The sequence below is a fragment of the Callorhinchus milii genome, unplaced genomic scaffold (genome assembly GCF_018977255.1).
Source record: "Callorhinchus milii isolate IMCB2004 unplaced genomic scaffold, IMCB_Cmil_1.0 Scaffold1, whole genome shotgun sequence".
Lineage (NCBI taxonomy): Eukaryota > Metazoa > Chordata > Chondrichthyes > Chimaeriformes > Callorhinchidae > Callorhinchus > Callorhinchus milii.
The window spans coordinates 190936-208992 of record NW_024704742.1 but is presented as its reverse complement, the minus strand read 5'-3'; the positions used below and the strand labels follow the sequence as shown (position 1 = coordinate 208992).

The 18057-nt window shown below is 42.2% G+C and overlaps 1 protein-coding gene across 4 annotated transcripts; it reads right to left on the bottom strand.

The window, feature by feature from the left end:
- Positions 1–851: 851 nt before the first annotated feature.
- On the bottom strand, positions 852–15151 carry exosc9 (exosome component 9). Of its 4 annotated transcripts, none has more exons than XM_042339138.1 (13): positions 14997–15148; positions 14382–14476; positions 13595–13714; positions 12440–12542; positions 11163–11300; positions 9434–9516; positions 7453–7585; positions 6469–6557; positions 4834–4980; positions 3675–3841; positions 3211–3289; positions 2829–2870; positions 852–1499 (listed from the first exon to the last, which is right to left on the bottom strand). In XM_042339138.1, exons 1-13 carry the CDS (start codon positions 15060–15062, stop codon positions 1403–1405), a joined length of 1359 nt encoding a protein of 452 aa, XP_042195072.1. In that variant the 5' UTR covers positions 15063–15148; the 3' UTR covers positions 852–1402. The 4 variants fall into 4 exon arrangements, with proteins under 4 accessions (XP_042195072.1, XP_042195083.1, XP_042195075.1 ...); XM_042339149.1 differs by having other exon boundaries at positions 15038–15117; XM_042339141.1 differs by lacking the exon at positions 2829–2870 and having other exon boundaries at positions 14997–15150.
- Between the last annotated feature and the right edge of the window lie 2906 nt (positions 15152–18057).

Here is an 18057-nt window from a genome sequence, read left to right as displayed (position 1 = left end):
CAATCTTTGATACTTTTACCTTTTTTAACCTGGTTTGGAAATGCTGTCAGAGTAAGTGGAGCTGCGAGATGAGAGGGTTGGAGTCGAGGAAGCAGGTGGTGTTTCATGTTGGATACAGTGGTGAGGAGGAGGGGGGAGACAGGTTCAAAGAGGGAGGGATGGATAGGGATCGGAGTGTGGGGGGGGGAGAGACGGTTGGGAGGGTGGAGGCAGCTGAATGGATCCCCTCAATTTTGGACGTGAGGAAATCCAGCATCTCCTCCAGTCAGAGTTTGAGAAGAGAATGGATATGGTGTGGGAGGGTGGATGGAGGAGCCAGTTGGTGGAGAATAGGAGTTTGGGGTTGTCCTTCGCCTCCAACCTCATCTTGGAGGATGATTTGGCGAGGGCGGGGTGTTTTGATGTGGTCCATACTTACTAAACTCTGTACCCACATCTCACCAGCTCTGGTCCAGGCTCCACTGGCTCCCCATCACAGAACACATCGACTTCAAGATCCTCTCACTCTCGTGTTCAAATCCCTTCACTCCCTGGCCCCTCCCTCCCTTTCTGATCTCCGACCTCCTCACTCCCCAAGCCACCAACTGGCACTGGCTCCTGCTCGTCCCTCACACCCTCCGCCCCACCTTCGGAGGTCGCATTTTCAGCCACTACATCCCGAAACTCTGGAACACTCTCCCTCAATCCCTCTGCCTTGCCCACTCCCCTTTTTCAACTGCTGCCTGAAAACTTCCTTCGACTCGTGCTTACGGCCACCTCCCCGGCTCGGAGTCAGGCTCCATCACTGTTAAGCTTGAGACGGTGCCATGCGTGGAGGACGCTATATGAGTGCAAGTTGTGGTAATGATCAGTTATTGCAGTACAGAATTTACTCAGGGTAGCTTTGGTAAAGGGAACATTTAAACTTGTAGAAACAATTCAGAGACTTGTGGAGAGAAGTAAAACAGGCAGCTGCACATTATTAGCCAGGAGGTCTCAATGTTGTAATTGAGTACAAATCATCAATCTCATTCAACCTAAGGATAGCCCACCCATCAACTGCAGGTTCTGAGATGTATTGAACATGTACCAAGAAAATATATTTTTGCATTACTTTCTGAACTATTCAAATATTTAATCCAAAAGGGACTAAAACAGTTTACTTCAATGTTTAGTTGGAAAACAGTATTTTGGCACAAAATATTACAAGTTCTGTTCATGCTCACTTTCATAGAATTAACTAATTTAGTGCATAGAAAATAGATAACTTATCAAAAGATCAGCCCACATTTACAGTGTACAATATTGCATTTTCTCACACATCTCCCTCCCCTTATTCAATAACAGTAAAGGCATAGCATTACTTTCATCGTCACTCTTTTGTCATAATCCACAATATTTAACGGTTCTGAGACTTGAGATGTTACAGCCGAGATCCTTTCTTCTTTTTCTGCCGGGTTTTGGTTAAAGCTTTGCTCGCTACCTGCTGTGGTTCTTTGGTGTTTGCTTTTTTCTTACTCCTGTGGAGGGGGAGAAAGTTAAGTACTTAACTTTGATTGGCAGAGATATACCAAAACAAATAGTTGAATTTACACAAAACTTTTAAGTAAATAAACAATCCTCAATCTTAGTACAGGTCTCTAATTTTCAATTACTTGCTACTGTGGGTTTGGAGGGAAGGGAGGGAGGTAAAATATTGCAGGTTCCCATTTCTGATTGTTATCCTGGCGGGTAGGAGTGGGCAAGGAAAGGTTAGGTTGAGGATTTTGAACTTGTTCTACTGGGGGATGGGGAAGAGCTGAGGGGAGTCCAGTGAGCAGAGCTTTGGCGTAGTCAAACCTGGTTGTGATAAGTGCATTGATGAAGATCTTGGCAGAGGGGAGAGGTGAGATGGGCAATAGTTCAGAATTGGGGGAAAAGCTTGAGTGGATCAAAGCACATGTGGAGTTTAAAGGACAGTTGGGAATCAAACAAGACACCAAGGTTCCCCAAAGCCACCACAAGGTGGAGTGTGCATTCCAAGCAAGTTAATGCTGTCAGCACCTGAGGTGAGAAGGTGCTACGGGAGCCAAGCAGGAGAGCCCCGTCTTATTGATGTTCAACTGAGCTTATCCAGGACTTGATGCCTGACAGGTGATCAGTCATAACAGCAATGGCCAGTTAGGTCAACAACCGCAATTAGGTGCAGTTTGACAAGACTTTGAGGACCACAGGGTGTGTTGGGGGTAATTGTTGGGAGTCTAACCAGCTAAAACCACATAGCTTGCAATTGATAGCACTGTCTGGCAAGCTTTCCCGCTGCTTGTCCAGCTAAGACCTGTTAGCTCCTATTAGCATCTGCAAGCCAAAGTCCTAAGTGGAAAGAAACTTTGCTCCCAGGAACTCCAATCCTTGACAATAAACCGCACTGGCTAGTTTTTCATCAATATTGCCTTGATGTAATGTGGACCCACGAGGCTCAGGAATCAATTACCGAGACTAGGACAGAGGGTTGACTAAACTCATAACATTCTGTTGCCAAGCGCATTGCACAAGACCTGGAACTAACTCAGTTCCAAGGAGACCCCACGTATCTCCACCCACACCCAAGGAGGATAGTTACTAGTTGATCATTTGACATCCAACAAGCTCAGATTTGAGCCTTCACCGGTGGATAGTAAGCACCTTGGGATGTTCTCCTGACGTAAAAGGTACTGTAGAAATGTAATTTGTTGTTGGGATATCAGGCACTATCTTGTCGATGCGAGTTAGTTAAATTTTTTCCCATTATTTTAACATTTTACTTACCGATATTGTAAACCAGCCACAAGGGAACAAAACCATTATTTTAGCTATGCGGCATGACTTACTGTGATAGCAACCGTACAGATTTTCTTTTCTGTTGACTGGCACTGAACATAGATGAGAATAAAAAGTACAAAATGTGATGTTTAACATCGCCAAAGAACACAGATATCTCTGAATCATCTGAGTTATTATTAAAAAAAAACAAATGGTAAATTATTTTCGTTTTATGCCTAACCCCCGCTCCTCCCCCCCCCCAGCTCGGGTACAAGTCCCTGACTGTCCAGGACCTTGGGACGTCCTCCTGACGTAGATGGAGCTATACAAATGTAATCTTGTATTGTATTTTGTACTGTACTATACGAAACCATTAAGAATGGCACAGTACAATTTATTCTGAAAAACTCATGTGATTTAATTGTCAGATCATATGTAACCCCAACTTACCTCACTTCCTTTTGCTTTCTCTCTGGGGCTAGAACCACCACATCCTCCTCTTCACTCTCAGACAGAACAATGACCTCATCTACACCAAAGGCACAAGAAAGATGATCAACAGAGTACAATTTACACGTATATAACACCTTCCACAGCGGGAAAATGTCTCAGAGTTCAACAATGCTGGATGGGCACCTGAGCTGGGGGTGGAAGCGAGGGTAGAATGGCTGAAAGCCTGCCTGATAATGGTGGGATGGGGACATGAAGCAGGCCCGTGTTTGCTGGTTTCATCAAATGGTGTCCAAAATTGAGAAATGCAACGCAAAGTTGCTTTCACATTCGATTACAAACAGTCACCACATATTACAGGAAATCCTGTGAAGCACTTTTGAGACATCCTCCCGAGGTGCAAACCTATATTAAAAGCAAGGATTATTTAGTATTATTCTTAACGTGTGCTCCAGTCAATTTACCATCTTTTCCCTGGTCAATGCTCATTTTCTGGTCCCCTGGCTCAACAATGATATCTTCCTCATCGTCCTCCTCCTCCTCCTCCTCAAGGTCATCCATCATCCATTCATTGCGGATCCCTTCCCCGATCTGACCTGTACCAGGGGCACACAGCACGGGTTTCGCATCGCTGTGTCAGGTTAAGAAAAGTACTTGACGAGCAAGTTTTAAATAGGAATCAGAATCACACAAATGGGGACTTCATCTGGTAACCCATGTCTGTTGTGTCCAATACTCACAAATGTGCAATTTCCAGCAAGGCTCACTGGATACTGAGTGGAAAATCCAAGTAGTTTTTTTTGACTAGCACAGCAACCCTGTGTTGCCCCTACCATTACCCTGGCCCTGATCATCTAACCTGTGCAGATTTAAGAAATTGAATTTAGGACTTTTCTGTCTTAAACTTGCGGAGCACTGCCCCATTGAGCCACGCTTCCAGAACACTGACATCGTCAACTGACAACATACATCGTCTCGCACTCAAGTCAGCTAGAAGGCACCATATCAGATGCAAGTATTCCTATTTTATTATCTCGTGTTGCACTAGTGATGATTGTCCAACCAATGGAGAAGCTCCCAGCTTTCCCAGCTGCCTCCTGAGGACAGCATAATGAAGATTGGGAAATGGTTCATTTGTGGAAATTGAGCCACCACCGAACCATGGCTCACAATGTTGGAGAAGCAACGTTCAGGTTCCTATTTAATTCACTTGTGCGAAGGGCTTGATTCACAGCCTTATTGTGGAGTTGCCTTGTTCCCCCCCCCCACTTATATCAACTAAAAATGATTTAATATTGTTAGCCACATCTGGGCTATAACAAACAACAATAACATCATTTCGCTAGCTCCCTTCAAGCATGTCGCAACGCTGAATAATGTAGGGTTTGGTACTGAGCCGGGGGGGGGGGGGGGGAATTCAGGTGAAGAAGTAATAAGTTTATCCCAACATATTTCATCAGGGTTAAAACAAGCAAAGACTATAAAGTTCAATCAAAATATTGACATGTAAAAATAGTCGCAAGTGATTTAAAAGTGATTTAGCTCATTTAAAAAAATACCTGGACAAACAGTGAATGTGTAAGGATAAGAACCTTTTCCAAAACACTTGTGGCCAAAGGATACACAGTAGGGGGTGGCTCTGCGTTGGTCAGGATTTCTTCTGCTTGTTCTTCAATGCCATCTATATCCACTGGGGCTTCTTCGATCTTGAAGGCTGTGATACGCTGGTTTGGTATGGATTCTGCAAAGCCAAACTTCCCACCTTCCTTCCTGTTGCAGGTAAAGTTCATAGAGATATCAAACCACTGCAGCATTTGCTCACACAAAATGTTTAAGTGCCGCGTGAGCAAAGTATCATAAAAGATAACAGGTAAAAGGAGTAATTATGCTGAAAATGTAACACAAATGGTAATTATTGGAAATGCAAAACAGGCTGATTATCACCATAAAAAGATAACGTCTCAGATAGGAAGCTTTATAAAGAGTGGATAGCCTGGAGAAGCCCCTATAATAATAATAAAAGTAATCTTTACGTTTGATATAGCGCCTTCTCATGTCATTGAGACGTTTTAAAGCGCTTCACAGGATATATAAAGTGTAATGACCGTATATATTGTGGGCGAAACACGGCAGCCAATTGAGCACAGCAGCGTCCCATAAACAGTGGTGGACTGAAGTGACCAAATTATTAACTGGTCTTTTTAGACTGAGGGAGAGTAGCACCAGAACAAGAAAACGGAAACAAGGAAAACATTGTGAATTTGAAACACTAAATACATATATACACACAAAGGTGGCTAATATGTTAATGAGCATTAAAGGGCTTTACATGATAAACAGGTAATCAGACAGGAACCAGACATGACAGGACCATCAATACAAAGACAGAAACAAAACATAAAAGGCTGGAAATTACACCAGTGTTTGTCTGTAAGGCCATTTTGATTTAACATTTAGAATTGTGCACAATTTTGGAAAATTCAGTCTTCAATTTAGAAGCCATTTTTTTCAGTTTTTAAGGTTGGACTACAACAACAACATTACACTTATGGAGCACCATAAGTGTCAAGGTGCTGCAAGGTTGTGAGTTTATTGGAGAGTGCATCTATGTAGGTTAATCCATCCCATTAAGCTTCTTATAACTCTTCAAGGTTCCTACTGTCAGCAAGGAGATAAAACTAAGGCACCGTTGAGAACACAAACTTTTCTTGGGTAGTTTCTCTGCCAAAGGCTGTGAGTTTACAGCAGGGGCAGTGAGGAGCCATAAGATTGAGGCTGTGGCCTTTTCTTCAAGAAGCCACCTGAGTATCAAGTCCACTGACATCTTGGATATCTTTGAGGACCTCAAAATAAAACCGTTGTGTGTAGCTGTTGAGAATCGGCTACTGAAGTGCAAAACAAAACCACTAAAATCCCTCACCACCTGAACATCGAGACTAAAGAAGCTCTTCTAGTCCTGTATGCCAGAGGATTTCCTGGAGACTGGATTGCTACGTGAGTGCAATTTATTAGCCCTTGGATCTTTGGGAAGTGAGTTAATGCGGGCCAAGTTATCATTTTCTGAGAAGCACAGGTCAGGAATCAAACCCAGGATCTTCCACATGTGTATAATGACACAAATGAGTGCATTTCCCTACTGTTGAAAGGTGCTATACAAATGTCATTTGTTGTTGTTCTATCAGAGCGCACAGACTCCATCTAAATTTTAAAAAATGCATTGAATACAAAATAAAAAGATAGCTGTATCAAAATACTTGCCTGACTTTTTTGTCATTTTCAAGAGCTTTTTGTATTAGTTCTGTGATCTCTGCTACCTTTACACCAGCTATCTTTGTGCAGCGGAGGACCTAAAATAAAGAAACAAAATGGTTCTCATTACAAATAATCTGCTAAACAGCTAGTGCGTCCGTTCTGGAAGGAACGGACATTTGATGTAATGCACATATTGTATTTGATTGAAGAGGTGAACTAAAATAATAATCCTGGCATTTGATATAGCGCCTTATCACATCTTCGAGACGTCTCAAAGTGCTTCACAGAATAAACTGTAAAGAGAAATGACTGTATATTTTGTGGGTGAAACACAGCAGCCAATTGCGCACAGCAGCTTCCCACAAATCCCTTAGCACTTTTCAAAAAGAGAGTTTCTCCTGGTGTCCTGGCCAACAATCCTCCAAATAAAATTGGTCACGCACTCCTTGCCTGTTTGTGGGCCATTGCTGTGTGCAATTGTGCTGCCTCGTTTGCCTACAAATACAGCCACTCCATTTCACAGTAAAATCTGTGAAGGGATTTGAGACATCCTTCCTGAAGTGATAAGGCACTATACTAAATGCAAGTATTATTATAATTCTTATGTTTTTGTTGCATTCCATACAACAGAAAGGTATTGTGGTTTGAAGCACTTTACAACTCTAATGTGAAAGCTGCATTGATTCTCTTTACCAGTTATTGGTTTATGGGTTTTTGAAACATGAGCAAATGAACTTGCCGAACACTACTAAGTGCAATGAGGTTTAAATTCTACAATCTCTCAAAAATAATCTTCATTAGTTACAAACTTTACCTGCAAAAGGATGCCAAATTGCTTCAGACCATTTGAAAACTCATTTGGAAAGAACAGTTAATGCAGAAATGATGTGCTTGACAGTATATGCAGATTCATTTACACCCACTTATCTGAAGTTTAAAAATAACTTATATAAAGAAGTAAGGAGCATGTGTACTTCTCAATGTACTGACCTGATCTTTTAGAAGCATAATTCCACCACTGGACTGAATGGTGCAAAGCTCACGGTGTTTGTTCATAGCAATCACCAAAAGTCCATCCATAACCCGTTCCTCGTGTTCAATTGGATCCACCAACAGATAAGTGCTGCAAATGCACAATGATAATTTTGAAGAGTAGTTCGGAGATGTTCTTGCTACTGCGCCCCCTCTATCACTGTCCCTGGCTCCTCCCTCAGGCTTAATCCACTAGTGTATAACCTTGGCATCACCTTGCCCCTTCCCTCGCCTCCTTCAAGGTTCATCTCAAGACCTTTCTCTTTGACTGCACCTTTGGTCATCTTCTTCCCACCTCCAACCACTCAACCTTGGCCCCACCCATCCTGAATCCACCACCAGCTTGGGTGCAAATCCTCAACTGTCCTCCTGACTTGAAATGCGCGATATAAACGCAACTTGTTGTTGATGATAACCTCCTTAGCTCCATCCTCTACAAACTATTGCATCCAAACAGCCATATTCAACAACAACTTGCATTTATATAGCACACTTCATGCGTTAAGTGTCCTGGAGAGCTTAACAGTGGCGGAGTCTGACAGCGAGCTGAGGGGAGAGGGAGGTGCCCGTAAGCACGATCAAAAAGGAAGGTCTTTAGGCAGGATTTCAAAGTAGAAAGGGAGGAAGGAGGAGGGATTGAGGGAGAGAATTCCAGAGCTTCGGGGCTGAAGGCACGGCCCGATATTGGAGGCCGGAGCCAGCCGAACAGTGGGTGGTGGACTGGGGGGTAAGCAGATCGGTGAGGTAGGGAGATGCGAGGGCATGAAGGGATTTGAAAACGAGTGAGAGGATCTTGAAATCGATCCACCTAGTAATTGGGAGCCAGTGGAGCCTGGCAAGGATTGGTGTGATGAATACAGAGTTTTGTGCGGGTGAGAATCTGAGCTGCGGAGTTCTGAATTAGTTGAATTTGGTTTATGGTGGAGCTGGGGAGACCAGCGAGGAGGGCAATGGAATAGTCCAGCCAGGAAGTGATGAAAACGTAGACATGGGTTTTGGCTGGGTTGGTTGTAAATTCCCTCTGCACACTTATCAGTGCTAGGCCTCACCAGGCTCCACCCAGCTCCCAGTACTCGACAGCATCAACTTTTAAGATCTTTGTCCTGACCTTCAAATCCATTCACAATCTGGGTCCCCCCCCAACTCCTTATCAATGTAATCTGCTCCAGTATATTCTGCTCCCAACATGCTATGTTCCCTGATTTAGGTCTATTTTTCATTGTTAACTCCCTCCACCCCACCATTAATGGCCAAGCCTTCTGGTAATACACCCCTCATATTGAAACTCTCTTACAAAACCTCTTTGCCTTGCTTCGTCGCCACCTGCCTTTAAAACACTCCTAAAAACATATCTTTACAACATTATTTTTTGGTTAACATCTCCCTTCCTGGTGCTTCCTACCATATTCATAAAACACTTTGAAATATTCATCACCTCATAGAAGTGCAAGTTGTTATTTGTGCTTGGGGTTTCTAGATATTTTGTATTTTTTTTATATAAAATTAGTAGGTAGAAAACATGAACAGTGTTTGAGAACATATTCCATTTGTTTGATCCCTTTCAACTTTATCAAAATAGAGACGAAAGGACACAAATAAAATTGAGTCATTACCCACATTAAAAAAGGCAGCCAAGGAATTTGATTAAGACTTACACCTACAAAGATAGATTTGTGAACATGGCAAGAAGCTGTGGATTATGTATAAAAATAAGCGAAACCCATGAGTAAACAAGACGCCCATTTAGCGTTGGCGGCATTTCAGCAAAATATTTGGATCAGTTTATGTGATGTTCTTTTATCTTTAGTAACAGCAAAATTTTCATGAAGCACAAAAATTTCACACCGGATTTTACAGGACTTTTTCAGAACGCTAATAATAGATTATTTTAGTTTGTTAATGCAAGTCCCTGTGAAGTAGAATTAATCTTTACTCTCACCCTTGCTGGAAGAAGGCAAAGCTGACAGCAATAGGCATGTGATGGATGCTTAGTGGGATTGGATCACGCTCCTCAGGGGTATACTGGAAAAAATAAAGACATAAACTTTGAAATCATTCAAAATATTTACCAGAGAATATCATCATTTGAATTACAGATATAGTTTAATGTTTTCTCATTACTATATAGAACAATAGATTTGTTTTGGTCAGCTGTGTGCTAGAAAATCATTAAATGCTTAAGAATATCCCAACCAGTTTGGGGATCCCAGAGTGTGAGTTAGAATAACTGGCTGAAGGGAAGAAGCAGAGTAATCTTTTGGGCAAGTAGGTCGAAATGGGGGGAGAGAGGTATTAAATGGGGTTGTTCAGGGGCTTGCGTTGGACCTTACTTGTTCACTGTATACATTAGCAAATTGAATTTGTAGTAGTTAACAGTTATATTTGCAAATGACACCAAGTTAAGGCATCTGAGAATCAGAGGAAGCAAAGAGAACTCAATAGTGAATAGGGAATGAGGTATCTGGGCTGCAACCGGCAAATGGTATTCAATAAAGGTAAATACAAGGCACTGCAAAAAGGAAGTAAATGTAGGAAGTACACTTAATCCATGGATAGAAATTCACAAGGGGGAAGCAGAAAGAAACCGAGGGGGTGTTAGGTGACTCATCGATCAACATGTTTAAACAGTGTGTGGCAGCAATAAACAAGGCAATCAAGGTCCTGTGCTAATCAGCTGAATGCAGCTAAAACCATTGTCAAGCTGTAACAAGCTGTCGACAGACCGTACTTTAGAGTAAGTTCTGGTTGCTGCAAAATAAGGCAGAGACCATAGACAACAACAAGATTTCATTTATAGAGCACCTTTCACGTCGGGAGGACGTCCCAAGGCGCTGGACAGTTGAGTCAGGACTGCAATAGAGACAGGGCAATAAGAATGATCCCCTGTGTCAGAGCTATGAAAAATAATTAGATAAGCTAGCGGTCTATAATTTTGAAATAAGATGTCTTAAAGGAGATCTTATGGAGATAATATTAAATGCCAATTGGAATTGAGAAAATAATTCCAGAACAACCCTTTGAGATATGTCACAGAGCAGAAGAAAACGGCTGCGCTGTGCATTCAGAGTGTTGAAAGTCAATTTCAGATGACATTGGTAAGTATTTCCTTCCCCACAGAGGATAATTAATTAACAATTGGAACGGGTTACCAGGAAGGTTAGTAGAGATCTGAATGTTGCTTTTGTTTAAGAAATGGCTTGCTGAAATGGGGAAGATGGTAGAGTGGGTATTCTGGAAAGGTGGCACCAAATGGTAATCTATACCTCGTCACCTGCCCAATGTGAGGCGATTTTATGGCAATATCTGATGCAGAACGTCATTAAACTTGAGCAATGAAAACTTTTTTTTATCCAGGGAGTCGTCCCATACTCAGAATAGCTTAATTTGCTTGAAGAGTGTGTGCCTTCTTTTGATTCTATACAAAAAGTGCAGCAAGGAGCATGTTGGAGGAGTTTGACATTTCTTTGTGCTTTATGCATTAGCGATGGGACTATAAACTACCGGGTACAGAGGTTGAGAGCTAATTTACTACTATATGAGATAATTTACTCTAATCAACTGAACAATACTCCTATTATACACAGCGCCATTCATTAAATATTTACTTTTTTTAAAAATGTATTCATTTGCCAATTAAATAAAAGTTAATAACAGTCTCTAACACTTACCACAGTGACTTCTTCTCCTTGGATAGAGACGTCAGGTCTTCTGAAGTGAGACAATGAAACTATGGCTGCTATACTTGCTGCATCAATAATGTTGCCATCGTGGTTTAGCAAATGCAAGTCTACCCGAATCTGCCACACCTAGTCAAGGGAGGAAACGGAACAACCTTAGTAACACACTGAGTTTCACCAGACACACACCACGATGATGGGGCAGTGAATTCAACAACAACAAATTACACTTGTACAGCGCCCTTCACGTCGTAAGGACGTCCCAGGCTGGACAGTCAGGGGTTTTTGGACCCGAGCTGTGAGTTGAGGTCAGGAGGGATGGAGGGCAGGCGAGGTGGAGGTGTGGCTGAATTTCACTCTTAAACTAATATTAAATATTAAACTTATTTCACTCGCCACTTTCGTCAAATGAGATGAGAGTTGAATGTTAGCACAAATTAAATTAATAAAAAAGGAACCGTTAGCCAGTTAATATAACGACAAGCTTATTAAAACATACAGCTGGAGGAGCACTGCTGAATAGGAATCAAACAGGTCAATGGATGGACTGCATCTGGAACTATAGAAATATTAAGCCACCTTAGGACCATTTCTATCAGCCCACACATCCTTAACATCCTTCTTCTCAACACTGCATAACTAGCGAGACCTGCAGAGGAGAGCAATAATAGCAATGACAGTATCTTACATACCCATTCTAGTGCATGCTACTGCAAACACTGTAATGGACAAAGGCTTTCTCCAATGCAATGTGAAGTGAATTCAAGAGGAATTCAATACTTTCTGCCCTCCAACCAGGACCAGTACATCCCGTCAGACAATCTTGGCTTCTTAAATACAAAGCACTACCCAAGCATGTAGAATTATCTCATCCATTCAACATTTCAATACATGTCCCTATATCATTCTCTAAAGAAAAGGTACTGTGAACTAATGTTTGATTCATTTTTCCCAAAAGCCAATTTATTTTATATAATAATCCTTGCATTTGGTATAGTGCCTATCATGTCAGAAGGAATTCACGGGATATACTGTAAAAGTGGATTGACTGTGTTTTTGTAGGCAAACGATGCACACATTATCAGACAGCAATGTCCCACAAACAGTCCTGAAACGAGTGACCAATTTTATTTGGAGGATTGTTGGGAAGGGCATCCTTCTCTTTTCAATTGAAATTAAAATTAAAGTTTCAATTTAAAAGAGAAGGGAAAAAAAGCATAATGAAATACATGCACAGTTTCTACATCCATCACAGTGAGTCTTCATACCTTTTCACCTGCAACAACGCACAGGGATTCTGTATCGATGCACTTGGAGTTCCTTAGACATCGTTCCAACAATCGGTTCAATTTAACTAACAACTCGGATTGCCTGTAAAGGGGAAAAAACAGAAAACAATATTTAAAGAAAAAATTCACTCAGGATTCGTTTTGACCAAATAACAGCATTATCTTTTGAAATACCACGGTTTTAACAAATAGTGATGTGCAGTAAAAGGATAAACAAATCATAATAATAAATAATAATAATCCTTGCATTTGATATAGCACGCTATCACGTCTTCGAGAAGTCTCAAAGAATATACTGTAAAGTATAGTGACTGTATATTTTGTGGGTGAAACTCGGCAGCCAATTACATACAGCAGTATCCCACAAACAGTCGTGGATTGAGTGACCAAATTATTATTTTTTATTGAAGGGATTATTACCCCGGGAATATTTTGTAATGATGATATTGGGAAAGAACAGTTTGATCTGACAGTGGGGAACAAGCGACAATAACTCTTTAAAATTCTGTTATTGACCAGTTCAGAATTCACTGCGCACCACTCTTCACCATTTCATTTTATATTTCCAATATTATATGTACTTTTCAATAGTTGATAAATACAACAAGCGACATCATAAACTAATATTAAACAAATGAATACTGGAAAGCAGCTCATTAATCTTAACATTAAGTATGCAATATGGTTACAAAGATCTAAACATCATTCAACATCAGAATGTACACAAGGATTTCCACAAGCAACAATACAAAACAAATGCATTTCCAGTTTTAAAAAAGTTAACTTTGAGACTGCCAGTAAATCCTCAGAGAGGCTGTGAAGATCTTTCCACGCTCACAAACTACAATCGAGTCCTTATATTTCAAATGAATTATCCTTCTGACTCAGAGGAGAGAGTGCAACCAACTGAGTCTCTGATGAGACACCTCTTATCTCCCACCACCCCCAGGAGGATAAATATTCCCAGTGATACATGGGAACTGGACCAATTTACACATTAAATCAAATGAGAATATGAATCCTAGTCCTTAGAAGCACACCCAAATTCCAAAGAATACAATATTAGTGTCAAAATGAGAAAGCAGAAAAGTGTTCACGGTGATACTCCGTAGCCGTGCGAGTTGCTTGACTAACCTGCCGGGTTCAAATGCAGGAGAAGCCATTGGAGAGAGCTCCAGGTTGAAGAATATGATGCCTTCAGTGGGCCGATTCAACTTAGGGGTCACCAGTTCACACGACACCTGTGAAAGGACCCTGAGATGACAGCATAATAAGGCTATGTCACACTCCTTTTAATTTTACAACACAAACAGCTCCACAGATTGATCAATGTCTAAGACGAAGTACCTATTTTGATGATTCCTACTTTAATGGGACCCATTTTCTTAAAATGATAAATGGTCTCTTTAAAAAGGATTATGTATCAGCTATACGGAAACACAAAATTAACAAAATCATTAACCATTAACATAAACAAATTACATCTCTATAGTGCCTTTCACGTCTGGAGGATGTCCCAAGGTGCTGATCGCTTTCCTTTAAAAATCTTAAAAAAGTTTTATTTTTCTGGCGCTCTCTACAACTTATTTCAGCGTCTGGACAAGCTGAGCAGATGAGTGATGGTGAAAAGCTTTAGAACTGCTATAGGAGGAGAAGAGAGGGGGAGCTTCATTCACTCAGGCTGGCAGTGGGCTATTGCCACAGGGCTCATAAAACTACCCAACACTGTCAATAAAGTAATATTAACTGCTTATTTGACTCCCGACGCACCATCCACAGAGGAATTTACTTTCTGCAAAATTAACAGAAACCCAGCGATGTTGATAAATAGACATCTTATATGGGAGTATGCGTTTTTTTTTAATGAAACGGCTCAGATTGAATGAAGAGTATTTTACTGTGTGAAGTCTGACCGCCTCACCTTGTTTTACCCAATTCCACAATGCAACAGCCATATTCAGTTCCAAATGTTATCTTAATGTTCCTGTAGTCGTACGTCTGTCTTCCATCGAGTCGCTGCAGATTTTAAAAGACGGCCACAATTAATCAGTTAGACTACAATCTGACTTTGGTGTTTAAATAATACAGTAAAGTTCAGTTGTGTTTGTGGTCAATAAAGATTGGGCTTCGGAGATGCATTTCAAGCAGATCGGCCACGAACACAAAACAGAGATTATTTTCTCATCCAAAAAAAAGTTCATATACTCTATTTTTTAGCACTACCCCCATCCCCCCCACACCGTCCTGTCGGGGGGAGGGGGTAGGGGGGGAGGAGGGGGGGGTAGGGGGGGGGGGCACCGTCCTGTCGGGGGGGGGGGGGGAGGAGGGCGGGGGGGCGCACCTTCCTGTCCGGGGGGGGGGAGGAGGGGGGGGAGGGGGGGGCGCACCTTCCTGTCGGCCACGGGAGGGGGGCGGGGGAGGAGGGGGGGGGCGGGGGAGGAGGGGGGGGGCGGGGGAGGAGGGGGGGGGTAGGAGGGGGGGGCGGGGGGGCGCACCTTCCTGTCGGGGGGAGGAGGGGGGGGAGGGGGGGGCGCACCTTCCTGTCGGCCACCGCCTGGAGGATGAAGAGCTTCTCACAGTTGGACAGCGGCGTCTCCCTCATCCTCCTCGCGCTCCTCCCGCTCCGGCCGCCACCTGCCGTCGCGCCCTCTGTACGTCATCAGCGAGCGACGATGGCTCAGACCGCCCTCCCGACCACGTGGCACACTCTGCTCACGTGACCCCACTCCCCCACTCCCCGCGGGCGCTCGGTCAGGTTGGGCGGGTTCCCGCCCAATTGGGCGTTTTTTTCTGTTGCTCCTGAGCATGAAAGCTCAGCCTGGGGGCTGTGCCTGGTTTATTTTTAAAATGTTTTAACTTTTAATGATGCAAAACGTGCCCACACCCCCTTTGCAGACAGTTGATTCACCTGGACCTTCTCTGCCACAAAACACACAGTCACTCCATCCAATATAATAATAATAATAATAATCCTTGCATTTGATATAGCGCTTTTCACGTCTTCTCGACGTCCCAAAGCACTTCACAGAATAGACTGTAAAATGAATTCACTGTACATTTGTGGGCGAACGCGGCAGCCAATTGCGCACAGCAATGTCCCACAAACAGTCGCAGATTGAAAATGACCAATTTATTATTGTTTTGGTTTTGGAGGTTATTATTAGGCTCTGTGTGGAGTGAGGACACTGCCCGAGGTCTCGCCCTGACTGACCCCCCGGGGATTGAACCCGGTGTCTCACTCACAAAGCGAGTGCTCTAACCCCTGAGCTGCAGGACTCCACATATATCCTGTGAACCACTTTGAGACGTCTCAGAGATGTGATAAGGCATGATATCAAATGCAAGGATTATTATATTATGCACAATACAGTGATGCATATGGATGCATACATCGGAAAGAGCAAAAAAAAGCGCAGACATTCATTGAGTCCTGGGATAATTCTCACATTCCATCTCCTGCCCAACCCGCTAACTGTAGTTGTCTGTTCTTGTCAGACACACAGTCACCTTCAACAAAAATCAAAAACCATAAACCATAAAGAAGATTCACGGGGTGGAAGCCACTGTAGAAAATTCTTCCCTGGCTCTTGACAGTCAAAATGAGCTCCAGGAGAGGGCAGCAATACAGTAAATTTGTTCACTCGATCCATAATTGTTTGTGGGACACTGCTGTGCGAAATTGCCTACTACGTTTCACTCTCACAATATACAGTAAATTCACTTTATGGTATATTTTGTGAAGTGCCTTGAGACGCCTTAAAGATATAATATAAGGTGCAAATCAAATGCAAGGATTATCATTGTTAAATATTATATATTCCACTCATTCCACCGCGGAGAACCGGCTCAGACCTTCAATGAGGACAGAGTTCAGCGAGGAAGCACCTGCTGGGGGCTGGGCTGGTGTTTACCCAGGTCTTTTCTGCCTCTGAGAGATCACGGATTGCTGTTGTTGTGGATAAAGTAATTAATAATAATAATAATCATAATAGTAATCCTTGCATTTGGTACAGCACATTATTCATGTCCTTCAGACGTCTCAAAGCGCGGCACAGAAATATAGTGTGAAGTGGAGTGACTGTTTATTTTGCGGGCGAAGTGTATATTGAAAGGAGGCGAAGAGTTCGACCAAGTACCGCAAAAGAAAAAAAAAAATGCAGAAGCCAGAGCGAACTCTGTAATGCAAAAAGCACAGCAGAAGGGCGTCGGAGTTTATCAAAAGGCAATTTTTAATAAATCTTGCCTTGCTGTCAGTCACATAATGAATAAAGAGCTGCTGGTTTTAATTAAAATGGGAAATCATTTGGACCCGATGATGGAGACATGACTAAGAGCAGCACTCCAGAATGTTTACTTATTGTTCAATTGAAGCAGACATTCGCTCTCTGGATTAAGTTGTGTTTCTGTATTCTCTAGTCCAGTTACTGCTGCTGATTTGTCAGGGATGAGACTACATATTAAACAACAATTAAGTACGTCAGCCACCCTCGAATTGATAGCTCTCTCGCCTCTGAGTCTAAAGGTTGTGGGTTCAATCCCCATGTAGAGCGTTTGGAACTCATAAGGTTTATGCTGAAGCGTCATCGAGAGCTGGGAGGCTTATTACATTGTTGGAGGCACCATCCTCCAGATGAGCCATTAAACTGAGATCCTGTCCTGACTGGTGGATGGTAAGGATCCTGTGACACTATTCAAAAAGAGAAGGGAGTTTCTCTCTCTCTCTCTCCCGGTGTCCTGGCCAACAATCCCTCAAATAAAATTGGTCACTCGCTCTATGGTTGTTTGTGGGACATTGTTGTGTGCAAATGGCTGTTGTGTTCGACCACAAAGTACACACACTCGCAGTACATTACAGTATATCCTGTGAAGCGCTTTGCGACGTCTCGATGTTGTGGTAAGATACTATATCAAATGTAAGGATAATTATTAATAATATGTGCAAATCACAATCAATGTTGTTTATTTGTTTATTAAGACAAACATTATATGGAATGCCATTTGTTCTTGTCAAGTAAGTGATGTGTATGGAGTCATTTTCTGTGCAAGACTGCGTAACCTGCTGCTTTGTAAAAATGTATTTATGCTTAGAAGTAATCTTTAGAGATATTTCATTATTACACCATGTGGGTTAGCAGCTGTAGCTAACTTACTAGATATTCAGTCAGTATTCTGTTCACTACTGATTTATAAAGTAAAATACTTCTGCGAAAGAAACATAATTGTAAAATAGCAAAGAAACTAAATCATTCCAACCTCAGCTATACTCTTGTGAACTCTACTAGGATTTACTTATGTGTGGAGATTAGATCAAGAATAGAATTCGTGTCAGCGCAGTAAAATACAATTGACATTTATGTAGTACTTTTCATATTGGGAGGAAGTCTCACAGGGCTTCAGGGACACTCACTGTCCAGCCTTACACACGATAAGGAAAGCAGATACCATCAGATTTGTCCCAGTGTGAAACTATAAAGAGGAAAGAAAGTCTGTTCAATGTGCTCCTTCAACTAGAGTAGAAATAAAATTCATCACAGCAATTTACTATGACTCTGGAGTGAGGCAATCTCAGTTTTAGAAGGTCCCTGAAACCCACCCTC